Source organism: Colobus angolensis, unplaced genomic scaffold (assembly GCF_000951035.1).
Source record: "Colobus angolensis palliatus isolate OR3802 unplaced genomic scaffold, Cang.pa_1.0 Scaffold123, whole genome shotgun sequence".
Taxonomy (NCBI): domain Eukaryota; kingdom Metazoa; phylum Chordata; class Mammalia; order Primates; family Cercopithecidae; genus Colobus; species Colobus angolensis.
This window is the reverse complement of record NW_012113475.1, coordinates 9,769,008-9,783,197: the sequence shown is the minus strand read 5'-3', so window position 1 is coordinate 9,783,197 and position 14,190 is coordinate 9,769,008. Positions and strand designations below refer to the sequence as shown.

Here is a 14,190-nt window from a genome sequence, read left to right as displayed (position 1 = left end):
ATATTGTTGTGTTTATCTTTCTTTTTTATCGCTGAGTAGTATTCCACGGTTTGGGTGTAGCACATTTTGTTTACTTATTCATCAGCTGATGGACACTTGGGTTCCTTTCATTTCTTTTGGGAAAATATCTAGAAATAGAATTTCTGGTCATATGGCAAGTATATTAGCCCGTGGTCATGCTGCTGATAAAGACATACCCAAGACTGGGCAATTTACAAAAGAAAGAGTTTTAATGGACTTACACTTCCATGTAGCTGGGGATGTCTTGCAATCATGGCGGAAGGTGAAAGGCATGTCTCACATGGCAGCAGACAAGAGAAGGGAGCTTGTGCAGGGAAACTCCTGTTTTTAAAACCATCAGATCTTGTGAGGCTTATTCACTATCATGAGAACAACACGGGAAAGGCCCACCCCTATGATTCAATTACCTCCCACCCGGTTCCTCTCAAGACACATAAGAATTGTGGGAGCTACAATTCAAGATGAAATTTGGTTGGGGACAGAGCCAAACCGTATCATTCCACCGTAGTCCCCTCCCAAATCTCATGTCCTCATATTTCTAAACAAATCATGCCTTCCCAACAGTCCCCAAAAGTCTTAACTCATTCAGCATTAATTCAGAAGTCCACAGTCCAAAGTATCATCTGAGACAAGGCAAGTCCCTTCCACCTATGAGCCAGTAAAATCAAAAGCAAGTTAGTTACTTCCTAGATGCAATGGGAGTACAGGCCTTGGGTAAACATACCCATTCCAAGTGGGAGAAATTGACTGAAACAAAGGAGCTACAGGCCCCATGCAAGTCGGAAATCCAGCGGGGCAGTCAAATCCTAAAGCTCCAAAATAATCTCCTTTGACTTCATGTCTCACATCCAGGTCATGCTGATGCAAGAGGTAGGTTCCTATAGTCGTGGGCATCTCCAGCCCTGGGCTTTGCAGGATACAGCCTCCCTCCTGGCTGTTTTCATGGGCTGGTGTTTTTTCTGTAGCTTTTCCAGGCACATGGTGCAAGCTGTCAGTAAATCTACAATTCTGGGGTCTGGAATACAGTGGCCCTCTTCTCATAGCTCCACTAGGTGGTGCCTCAAGAGGGACTCTGTGTGGTGACTCTGACCCCACATTTTCCTTCTGCACTGCCCTAGCAGAGGTTCTCCATAAGGGCCCCCACCCCTGCAGCAAACTTCTGCTTGAACATACAGGAATTTCCATACATAGCTGCCAAGGCTTGGGGCTTGCACCCTCTGAAGCCACAACCTGAGTTCTATGTTGGCTTATTTTAGCAATGGCTGGAGTGGCTGGGATGCAGGGCACCAAGTCCTTAGGATGCATATAGCACCAGGACCCTGGGCCCAGTCCACAAAATCACTTTTTTCTCCTAGACCTCTGGGCCTGTGATGGGAGGGGCTGCCACGAAGACCTCTGACATGCCCTGGAGACATTTTCCCCATTGTCTTGGGGATTAACATTCAGCTTCTCATTACGTATGCAAATTTCTGCAGCCAACTTGAATTTCTCCTAAGAAAATGGGTTTTTCTTTTTCTATCACATTTTTCTATCAGGCTGCAAATTTTGTGAACTTTTGTGCTCTGCTTTCCTTATAAAACTGAATGCCTTTAACAGCACCCAAATCACATCTTGAATGCTTTCCTCCTTAGAAATTTCTTCTGCCGGATAGCCTAAATTATGTCTCTCAAGTTCAAATTTCCACAAATCTCTAAGACAGGGGCAAAATGCCACCAGTCTGTTTGCCAAAACATAACAAAAGTCACCTTTGCTCCAGTTCCCAACAAGTGCCTCATCTCCATCTGAGGCCACCTCAGCCTGGACTTTATTGTGCATATCGCTATCAGCATTTTGGTCAAAGCCATTCAACAGGTCTCTAAGAAGTTCCAAACTTTCCCACATTTTTCTATCTTCTTCTGAGCCCTCTAAACTGTTCCAACCCCTGCCTGTTACCCAGTTCCAAAGTTGCTTCAACATTTTCGGGTATCTACAGCAGTGTCCAACTCTACTGGTACCAATTTATTGTATTAGTCTGTTTTCATTCTGCTAATAAAGACATACCCCAAACTGGGCAGTTTACAAAAGAAAGAGGTGTAATGGACTTATGGTTCCACATGGTTGGGAAGGCCTCACAATCATGGCAGAAGGTGAAAGGCATGTCTCACATGACAGCAGACAAGAGAAGAGAGGTCGTACAGGGAAACTCCTATTTTTAAAACCATCAGATCTCATGATACTTATTCACTATCACAAGAACAGCATGGGAAAGATCCACCCCCTTGATTCAATTACCTCCCACTAGGTTCCTCCCATGACACATGGGAACTGTGGGAACTACAAACAATTCAAGCTGGGATTTGGGTGGGGACACAGCCAAACCATATCTGCAAGTATATGTTAACTGTATAAAAATTTGACCAAATTTTAAAATGTGACTATGCCATTTTGCATTTATGCCAGAAATACGTGAGGGTTTTTTCTAGATAAAAATCCCTTAATTAAAAATTACTCAGTTCAAAAGGTGCATATAAAAGCATGCTTATTCTTATATATGATACTTTTAATAATTTTAGGTCCTGGGTTTTATAATATCTTCAACAATACTATAATTGCCAGTGTTAGAAATATCTGCTCAAAGAAACAGAAGAAAAGTGCATTTGGTTCTTCTGTTCCTCGGACTTTCTTCTTGGTTCAGAAAGAAGCTTCTGCTACCCCTGGGCCTGCTGATTATCAGGTAACACATTCATACCAAAATAATATTCTTTATGTTGACTATCAAGCTCTTAGGGTTCTCTTGAAATTACATGTTATAATTAATAGAAAAGGATGTAAAATAGTTATTATAACCATATTCCGTATGTTAAGGAACATAAGAGAATTATTGAACGTATTAAATAATAGAGAAATGGCAGAAATAAAAAACACAAATTGAATTTCTAGAGATGAAAAATATAGTGTTTGAAAACATATGCTCTGGGGATGTGTTCATGGGAAGGTGATCAGAATGGTGAAGGCACGTAAGTTTAAACCATGTAATCCAAAGAACATTTGAAAAAAATGAAGATGCTTAATACAGGGAAGTAAAGACTTAGGGAGAATAAACTAGACAATTGATTTTAAAATGGAAAGCTTTCTAATTTGGAGAAAATTCTGTGTGACACATGGAATTCTTTTTTTATTATGATTTTATTTTATTTTATTTATCTTTCATTTTACTTTAAGTTCTAGGGCACATGTGCACAACATGCAGGTTTGTTATATAGGTATACATGTGCCATGTTAGTTTGCTGCACCCATCAACTCGTCATTTACATTAGGTATTTCTCCTAATGCTATCACTCCCCCAGCCCACCACCCCACAACAGTCCCTAGTGTGTGATGTTCCCCATCCTGTCTCCAAGTGTTCTCATTGTTCAGTTCCTACCTATGAGTGAGAACATGTGGTGTTTGGTTTTCTGTTCTTGTGTTAGTTTGCTGAGAATGATGCTTCATGTCCCTGCAAAGGACATGAACTCATCCTTTTTTTATGACTGCATAGTATTCCATGGTGTATATGTGCCACATTTTCTTAATCCAGTCTATCATTGATGAACATTTGAATTGGTTCCAAGTCTTTGCTATTGTGAATAGTGCTGCAATAAACATATGTGTGCATGTGTCTTTATAGTACCATGACTTATAATCCCTTGGATATGTACCCAGTAATGGGATGGCTAGGTCAAAGGGTGTTTCTAGTTCTAGTTCATTGAGGAATCACCACACTGTCTTCCATAATGATTAACTAATTTACACTCCCACCAACAGTGTAAAAACTTTCCTATTTCTCCACAGCCTCTCCAGCATCTGTTGTTTTCTGACTTTTTAATGATGACCATTCTAACTGGCATGAGATGGTTTCTCATTGTGGTTGTGATTTGCATTTCTCTAATGACCAGTGATGATGGCGATTTTTTTGTGCCTGTTGGCTGCATAAATGTCTTCTTTTGAGGATATCCTTTGCCCACTTTTTGATGGTGGTGTTTTTTTCTTGTAAATTTGTTTAAGTTCTTTGTAGATTCTGGATATTAGCCCTTTGTCAGATGGGTAGATTGCAAAAATTTTCTCCCATTCTGTAGATTGCCTGTTCACTCTAATGATAGTTTGTTTTCCTGTGCAGAAGCTCTTTAGTTTAATTAGATCCCATTTGTCTATTTGGGCTTTTGTTGCCATTGCTGTTGGTGTTTTAGTCATGAAGTCCTTGCCCATGCCTGTGTCCTGAATGGTATTGCCTATAGGTTTTCTTCTAGGGATTTTATGGTTTTAGTTCTAACTTTTAAGTCATTAATCCATGTTGAATTAATTTTCATATAAGCTGTAAGGAAGGGATGAAGTTTCATCATTCTACATATGGCTAGCCAGTTGTACCAGCATCATTTATTAAATAGAGAATTCTTTCCCGATTGCTTGTTTTTGTCAGGTTTGTCAAAGAGCAGATGGTTGTAGATGTATGGTGTTATTTCTGAGGCCTCTGTTCTATTCCATTGGTCTATATCTCTGTTTTGGTACTAGTACCATGCTGTTTTGATTACTGTAGCCTTGTAGTATAGTTTGAAGTCAGGTAGTATGATGTCTTCAGCTTTGTTCTTTTTGCTTGGGATTGTCTTGGCAATGCAGGCTCTTTTTTGGTTCCATATGAACGTTAAAGTAGTTTTTTCCAATTCTATGAAGGAAGTCATTGGTAGCTTGATGGGGATGGAATTGAATCTATATATTACTTCAGGCAGTATGGCCATTTTCACAATGTCGATCCCTTCCTATCCATGAGCATGGAATGTTCTTCCATTTGTTTGTGTCCTCTTTTATTTTGTTAAGCAATGGTTTGTAGTTCTCCTTGAAGAGGTCCTTGACATCCCTTGTAAGTTGGATTCCTAGGTATTTTATTCTCTTTGTAGCAATTGTGAATGGAGTTCATTCATGATTTGGCTGGCTGTTTGTCTGTTATTGGTGTGTAAGATGCTTGTGATTTTTGCATGTTGGTTTTGTATCCTGAGACTTTGCTGAAGTTTCTTATCAGCTTAAGGAGATTTTGGGCTGAGATAATGGGGTTTTCCAAATACACAGTCATGTTATCTGCAAACAGAGAAAATTTGACTTCCTCTTTTCCTAATTGAATACCCTTTATTTCTTTCTCCTGCCTGATTGCCCTGGCCAGAATTTCCAACACTATGTTGAACAGGAGTGGTGAGAGTGGGCATCCCTGTCTTGTGCCAGTTTTCAAAGGGAATACTTCCCATTTTTGCACATTCAGTGTAATACTGCCTGTGGGTTTGTCATAAATAGCTTTTATTATTTTGAGGTACATTCCATCAATACCTAGTTTATTGAGAATTTTTAGCATGAAGGGCTGCTGAATTTTGTTGAAGGCCTTTTCTGCATCTATTGAGATAATCATGTGGTTTTTGTCTTTGGTTCTGTTTATATGATGGATTATGTTTATTGATTTGCATATGTTGAACCAGCCTTCCATCTCAGGGATGAAGTCAACCTGATCTTGGTGGATAAGCTTTTTGATTTGCTCCTGGATTCAGTTTACCAGTATTTTATTGAGGATATTTGCATCAATGTTCATCAGGGATATTGGTCTAAAATTCTCTTTTTTTGTTGTGTCTCTGCCAGGCTTTGATATTAGGATGATGCTGGTCTCATAAAATGAGTTAGGGAGGATAGTTAGCTCTTCTCATTGAATTGGTCCCTTTGCCATTATGTAATGGCCTTCTTTGTCTCTTTTGATCTTTGTTGGTTTACAGTCTGTTTTATCAGAGACTAGGATCACAACCCCTGCTTTTTTTTTGCTTTCCATTTGCTTGGTAAATCTTCCTCCATCCCTTTATTTTGAGCCTATGTGTGTCTCTGCATGTGAGACAGGTCTCCTGAATACAGCACACTGGTAGATCTTACTCTTTATCCAGTTTGCCGGTCTGTGTCTTTTAATTGGGGCATTTAGCCCATTTACATTTAAGATCAATGTTGTTATGTGTGAATTTGATCCTGTCATTATGATGTTAGCTGGTTATTTGGCCCATTAGTTGATGCAGTTTCTTCATAGCATTGATGGTCTTTACAATTTGGCATGTTATTGCAGTGGCTGGTACCAGTTGTTTGTTTCCATATTTAGTGCTTTGTCTAGGAGCTCTTGTAAGGCAGGCTTGGTGGTGACAAAATCTCTCAGCATTTGCTTGTCTGTAAAGGATTTTATTTCTCCTTCACTTATGAAGCTTAGTTTGGCTGGATATGAAATTCTGGGTTGAAAATTCTTTTTAAGAATGTTGAATATTGACCCCCCACTCTCTTCTGGCCTATAGGGTTTCTGCCAGTGGAGACATCTGCTGTTAGTCTGATGGGCTTCCCTTTGTGGGTAAACTGACATTTGTCTCTGGCTGCCCTTAACATTTTTTCCATCATTTCAACCTTGCTGAATTTGAAAATTATGTGTCTTGGGGTTGCTCTTCTCAAGGAGTGTCTTTGTGGTGTTCTCTGAATTTCCTGAATTTGAATGTTCGCTTCTCTTGCTAGGTTCAGGAAGTTCTCCGGATAATATCCTGCAGAGTGTTTTCCAACTTGGTTCCATTCTCCTCATCACTTTCTGGTACACCAATCAAATGTAGATTTGTTCTTTTCACATAGTCCCATATTTCTTAGAGGTTTTGTTTGTTTCTTTTTACTCTTTTTTCTCTAAAATTGTCTTCTCACTTTATTTCATTAATTTGATCTTCAGTCACTGATTCCCTTTCTTCCATTTGATTGAGTCAGCTATTGAAGCTTGTGCATGCACCATGAAATTCTTGTGCCATAGTTTTCAGCTCTGTCAGGTCATTTAAGGTCTTCTCTACCCTGGTTATTCTAGTTAGCCATTTGTCTAACCTTTTTTCAAGGTTTTTAGCTAGCTTCCTTGCGATGGGTTCTAACATGCTCCTTTAACTCGGAGAAGTTTCTTATTACCAAGCTTCTGAAGCCTACTTTTGTTAACTCATGAAAGTCATTCTCCACTCAGCTTTGTTTTGTTGCTGGCAGGGAGCTGCAATCCTTTGGAGAAGAGGCACTCTGATTTTTAGAATTTTCAGTTTTTCTGCTCTGGTTTTTTCCCATCTTTTTGGTTTTATCTACCTTTGCTCTTGGATGGTGACCTACAGTTGGGGTTTTGGTTTGGATGCCCTTTTTGTTGATGTTGATGCTATTCCTTTTTGTTAGTTTTCCTTTTAATAGTCAGGTCCCTCAGCTGCAAGTCTGTTGGCATTTGATAGAGGTCCACTTCAGACACTGTTTTCCTGGGTATCACCAGCAGAGGCTACAGAAAAGCAAATATTGCAGAACAGCAAATATTGCTGCCTGATCTTTTTTATGGAAGCTTCGTCCCACAGGGGTACCTGCCTGTCTGATGTGTCTGTCAGCCCCTACTGGGAAGTGTCTCCTAGTTAGGCTACACGGGAGTCAGAGTCCCACTTGTGGAGGCAGTCTGTCCATTCTCAGAGCTCAAATGCTGTGTAGGAGAACCACTGCCCTCTTCAGAGTTGTCAGACAGGGATGTTTAAGTCTGTAGAAGCTGTCTGCTGCCTTTTGTTCCACTATTCTCTGCCCACCGAGGTGGAGTCTAGAGAGGCAGTAGGCCTGGCTGAGCTCCAGTGGGCTCTGCCCAGTTTGAGCTTCCCGGCTGCTTTGTGTACCTACTCAAGCCTCAGTAATGGTGGACATCCCTCCCCCTGCCTGGCTGCAGCCTGGCAGGTTGATCTCAGATTTCTGCGCTAGCAGTGAGCAAAGCTCTGTGGGCATGGGACCCACCAAGCCAGGCATGGGAGAGAATCTTCTGGCCTGCCTGTTGCTGAGACTATGGGAAAAGTGCAGTATTTGGGCTGGAGTGAACCGATTTTCCAGGTACAATCTGTCATGGCTTCATCTTGGCTAGGAAAGGGAAATCCCTCAACCTATTGCACTTGCTGGTTGAGGTGATGCCCCGCCCTGCTTCAGCTTGCCCTCCATGGGCTGCACCCACTGTCCAACAAGTCCCAGTGAGATGAACCAGGTACCTCAATTGGAAATGCAGAAATCACCCACCTTCTGCGTCAGTCACGCTGGGAGCTGCAGACCAGAGATGTTCCTATTCAGCCATTTGGAATGGCACTACATATGGAATTCTGTCAAGGCCAATAGGTGAAAACTGTAGACATTCATATTTCAATTCAGTGAAAGTTATAACTGAATTTTGTGTAGTACAGTTTTAAGATGTATAGTGTGATTTTAAGAGAACAATGGAAAACAAAACAAACCAGAAAAAATATGTGTAACCATTTAAAGGTAAGAACTGTTATATAACTACTTTGAAATCTGTTGCCCTTAATTGCTGATACATGAATTGTTATTTGTTTTATTATACATACAACTTATATTTGTGGGATTAATTCTTATAATTTAGATATTAATTTTTTCAGGTTTTTAATGTTTATTAAAACTTATTTTTATGAGGGTTTTCTATGTACCTGTGCTCAAATAAGTTTATTTTCTGTGTAAACATCTATTTTTATTCTTTTTTTAATCATTAAGAGACAATTCTCTGTGTGTTTTGTGTTTCTACACACCTTTGCTTGCACCTGCTTTTTAAGGTTGATTGTACAGCAAACAGCCTTCGAAGATACAGCGTCTCCCTCCTCAGCAAAGGGTGTGCTTACTGCTCATTATAAAAGATTCAGGTTCCCAGAGCTCACAGTTTTTCTCCCATTTTGTGTGCTAGTATTTGTTTTGCCCCATCTGCCTTGTCCCCAGTAGGACTTTAGGGCAAGGAGGACTGATGCAAGTGTGCTGTTCTCATGCTGTTTTTTATGCCATGAGGAATAAAGTCCTTTGTCTCTGACTCAGGAGTTTTGCATTTTTCTGTAAAACTGTGGCAGGTCACCTTAGTAACCTGAAGTAGGGCAAAATTTCAGACCCATCATAGTACTTCCTATTCACATGTCATTAACTTATAGACGTTTTTCTTTGATTGTATTTTGCTCCCACAGCTCCTAGTAGTGCATCTGATGGCCTCCTCAAAACAGCTCCCTAGTTTCTGTCAGTTTAATTTATTTTTCATTAAACTTACCAGTTCATTTAATAATGAACAAGTTTAACATACCTACATGTACTCTAAATTAATTTTTTAAGTTGCTATATTTCTAGACTTTCAGTTTGAGTTTCTGTCATCAACCTTTGATATTTGTCTTTAATTTCTGTTGTTCTCTTTAGTCTATTGTTCTATTTCTGTTGTTCATTTAGTCTGATATAGGTATAAATAAATATATATGTGTGTATATATTTCATATATGTGTGTGTGTGTGTGTGTGTGTGTATGTATGTATGTATTTGAGATAGGGTCTCACTATGTTGCCGAGGCTGGAATGCAATGGTGCAGTTATGGCTCACTGCACCCTTGTCCTCCTGGGTTCAAGTGATCCCCCTGCTTCAGCCTTCTGTGTAGCTGGGACCACAGGCATGGGCCATTATACCTGGCTATTTTTAAAACATTTTTCAAGAGACAAGGTCTCACTTTATTGCCCAGGATGATCTTGAACTCCTGGGTGCAATTGATCCCACTGCCTCTGCTTCCAAAAGCATTGGGGTTACAGGCATGAGCCACCACATCCAGTATATATTTTTAATTGTGGTAAAAAACACGTAACGTTAAATTTATCATCTTAACTATTTTAAGTGCTGATATAAGTATATTTTAAATCCATCATGAATGCTAATAGTTTTTAGAACATTTCTGCTATATTTTGTTTAAAATGTACTAACAGTTCATTATTCTTAGTAACCTGACATTTAGATAAAAATAATTATAGTTTTTTTTTTTTCTTTTTTGAGATGGAGTGTCGCTCTGTTGCTCAGGCTGGAGTGCAATGATGCGATCTTGGCTCACTGCAACCTCCGCTTCCTGAGTTCAAGCAATTCTCCTTCCTCAGCCTCCTGAGTAGCTGGGATTAGAGGCACGCACCACCATGCCTGGCTAATTTTTGTATTTTTAGTAGAGATGGGGTTTCGCCATGTTGGTCAGGCTGATCTCAAACTCCTGACCTTGTGATCCACCTGCCTCAGCTTCCCAAAATGCTGGGATTACAGGCATGAGCCACCACACCCAGCCAGAATTATAGTATTTGTTCTTCACTGTAGATATTGAGAAGCCTAGCATGGTGATTATTAGCATGATCTCTAGACTCAGAGTGTTTGAATATACATTTTTACTCTGCCACTGATCTTGTGCAAGTTATTTAAACTCTTTGTGCTTAGCAAAATGAAGACCATAATAGTACATACCTAAAAATGTTGTTGCAAATACTAAGTGAATCAAAAAACACTTTGAATATCTTCTGGCACACAGTAAGGACTCAGTAAACTTGCTATTCTTGTTGACAATTTAAAACTACCTATAGGTATAACTAAGACTCAGTTTATAGAGTCTTTGATAAAGTCTAAAATCAAGAGTGAAATATAGACCCTAAACATGTCTGGTTTTTATTAATTAAGTCTAGTAAACCTTGTATTTAATTGTAGTATCAATTGATTTATGTTTAATTTTGATTATCAACATGTTTGTGTATATACCTATTACACTATTTTATGTATTGTATTGGTCCATTTTTTTTTTTAAATTTCCATAGGTTATTGGGGATCAGGTAGTGTTTGGTCACATGAGTAAATTCTTTAGCAGTGATTTGTGAGATTTGGTGCACCCATCGTCCCAGCAGTATACATTGCGCCCAATTTGTGGTCTTTTATCCCTCATCCCCTTCCACCCATTTCCCCTGAGTCTTCAACGTTCTTTGTGTCATTCTTATGCCTTTGTTTCCTCGTAGCTTAGGTCCCACATATGAGTGAGAACATAAGATGTTTTGTTTTCCATTCCTGAGTTACTTCACTAAGAATAATAGTCTCTAGTCTCATTGAGGTTTCTGTGAATGCCATTCATTCACTCCTTTTTATTGCTGAGTAGTATTCCACTGTAGACATATACCACAGTTTCTTTATCCACTCATGGATTGATGGGCATTTGGGTTGGTTCCACATTTTTACAATTGTGAATTGTGCTGCTATAAACATGCATGTGCAAGTATCTTTTTTGTATAATGACTTCTTTTCCTGTGGGTAGATAACCAGTAGTGGGATCGCTGAATCAAATGGTAGTTCTACTTTAAGTTTTAAATAAAATCTTGATACTGTTTTCCATAGTGGTTGTACTAGTTTACATTCTGATCATCAGTATAAAAGTGTTCCCTGTTCACTACATCCACATCAACGTCTATTTTTTTTTTAAATTTTTTGATTATGGCCATTTTTGCAGGAGTAAGGTGGTATCACATTGTGGTTTTGATTTGCATTTACCTGATCATTTTGTAGTACTGATCTTTCTTTTTTTTTGTATATTTGTTGGCTATTTGTATATCTTCATTTGAGAATTGTCTATTCATGTCCTTAACCCACTTTTGGATGGGACTGTTTGTTTTCTTGCTAATTTGTTTGAGTTTCTTGTAGATTCTAGATATTAGTCCTTTGTCAGATATATAGATTATGAAGATTTTCTCCCACTCTGTGGATTGTCTGTTAACTCTGCTGACTGTTCCTATTGCCATTCAAAAGCTCTTGAGTTTAATTAAATCCTAGCTATTTATCTTTGCTTTTATTGCATTTGCATTTGTTTTTGGGTTCTTGGTCATGAGATCGTTGACTAAGCCAATGTCTAGAAGGGTTTTTCCGATATTATCTTCTAGAATTTTTATAGTTTCAGATCTTAGATTTAAGTTCTTGACCCACCTTGAGTTGATTTCTGTAGAAGGTGAGAGATGAGGGTTCAGTTTCATTCTCCTACATGTGGCTTGCCAATTGTCCCAGCACTGTTTGTTGAATGGGGTTTTTTTTTTTCCCCATTGTATGTTTTTTTTTTTTGCCTTGTCGAAGATCAACTGACTGTAAGTATTTAAGTTTATTTACAAGTTCTCTATTCTGTTCTATGTGCCTATGTTTATACCAGTACCATGCTGTTTTGGTAACTATGGCCTTATAGTGTAGTTTGAATTCAGGTAATGTGATGCCTCCAGATTTGTTCTTTTTGCTTAGTCTTGCCTTGGCTATGTGGGCTTTTCTTTGATTCTATATCAGTTTTAGGATTCCTTTTTTCTAGTTCTGTGAGAGTGATGATGGTATTTTGATGGGAATTGCATTGAATTTGTAGATTGTGCTTGCCAGTATGGTCATTTTCATGATATTGAGTAAACCCATCCATGAGTGTGGGATATGTTTCTATTTGTTTTTGTTGTCTATGATTTCTTTCAGCAGGTTTTGTAGTTTTCCTTGTAGAGGTCTTTCACCTTCTTGGTTAGGTATAATCCTAATTATTTTATTTTTCTTGCAGCTATTGTAAAAAGTTTGAGTTGTTGATTTGATTCTCAGCTTGTCACTGTTGTTATATAGAAGAGCTACTGATTTGTGTACATTAATTTTGTATCTGGAAGCTTTCTGAATTCTTTTATCAGTTCTAGGAGCTTTTTGGAGGAGTGTTTAGGGTTTTCTAGGTATACAATCATATCATCAGCAAACAGTGACAGTTTTACTTTCTCTTTACCAATTTGCATACCCTTTATTTCTTTCTCTTGTCTGATTGCTCTGGCTAGCACTTCCAGTACTATGTTCAATAGAAGTGGTGGTAGTAGGCATCTTTGTCTTGTTCCAGTTCTCAGAGGGGGAATGCTTTCAACTTTTACCCATTCAGTTGTGGTTTGTCATATATAGCTTTTATTACATTGAGGTATGTCCCTTGTATGCCGATTTTGCTGAGAATGTTAATCATAAAGTGATGCTAGATTTTGTCAAATGCTTTTTCTGCATATATTTAGATGATCATGTGATTTTTCTTTTTAATTCTGTTTATGTGATGTATCACATTTATTGACTTGCGTATGTTAAACCATCCCTGCATCCCTGGTGTGAAACCCACTTGATCATGGTAGATTATCTTTCTGATGTGTTGTTGGATTCAGTGAACTAGTATTTTGTTAAGGATTTTTACATCTGTGTTCTTCAGGGATATCCTTCTGTAGTTTTCATTTTTTGTTACGTCCTTTCCATGTTTTGGTATTAGGGTGACACTGGCTTTATAGACTGATTTAGAGAGGTTTCCCTCTTTCTCTATCATTTGGAATAGTGTCAAAAGGATTGGTACCAATTCTTCTTTGAATGTCTGGTAGAATTCAGTTGTGAATCCTTCCAGTCCTGGACTTTTTTTCTGTTGGTAAGTTGTTATTACCATTTCAATATCACTGCTTGTTATTGGTTTGTTCAGGGTATCTGCTTCTTCCTGATTTAAGCTAGGTTGGTTGTGTCTTTCCAGGAATTTATCCATCTCCTCTAGGTTTTCTAGTTTTTATGTGTAAGGATGTTCATAGTAGCCTTGAATGATCTTTTGTATTTCTGTGGTGTCAGTTGTAATATCTCCTGTTTTGTCTCTAATTGAGCTTATTTGGATTTTCTCTCTTCTTTTCTTGATTAATCTTCCTAATGGTCTATCAATTGTATATTTCTTTTTGCTTTTTGTTTCATTTATCTTTCGTATTGTTTCAATTTCATTTAGTGTACTCTGATCTTGGTTATTTCCTTTCTTTTACTGGGGTTAGGTTTGGTTTGTTCTTGTTTCTCTAGTTCTTTGAGGTGTGACCTTAGATTGTCTATTTGTGCTCTTTGAGACTTTTTGGTGTAGGTGTGAACTTTCCTCTTAGCACCACCTTTGCTGTATCCCAAAGGTTTTGATAGGTTGTGTCACTATTGTTGCTCAGTTTGAATAATCTTTTAATTTCTGTCTTGATTTCATTGTTGACCCAATGATCATTCAGGAGCAGATTATTTAATTTTCATCTATTTGCATGATTTTGAAGATTTCTTCCTGCTTTATTCCACTGTGGTCTGAAAGAGTGCTTGTAATAATTTTGGTTTTCTTAAATTTATTGATAGTTGTTTCATGGCCTATCATATGGTTTCTCTTGGAGAATGTTCCATGTGCTGATGAATAGAATGTATAGTCAGCAATTGTTGGGTAAGATGTTCTGTAAATATCTGTTAAGTACATTTGTTCTAGGGCATAGCTTAAATCCATTGTTTCTTTGTTGACTTTCTGTCTCGATGACCTATCTAGTGCTG

At 38.4% G+C, this 14,190-nt stretch overlaps 1 protein-coding gene across 1 annotated transcript in view; it reads left to right on the top strand.

The window, feature by feature from the left end:
- STPG2 (sperm-tail PG-rich repeat containing 2) overlaps positions 1-14,190 on the top strand; it is a 572,525-nt gene that overhangs the window by 156,249 nt on the left and 402,086 nt on the right. Inside the window, exon 7 of the mRNA XM_011932948.1 lies at positions 2,574-2,734. Within this exon, the coding sequence (XP_011788338.1) occupies positions 2,574-2,734 (161 nt within the window). The remainder of the gene's footprint in view (positions 1-2,573; positions 2,735-14,190) is intronic.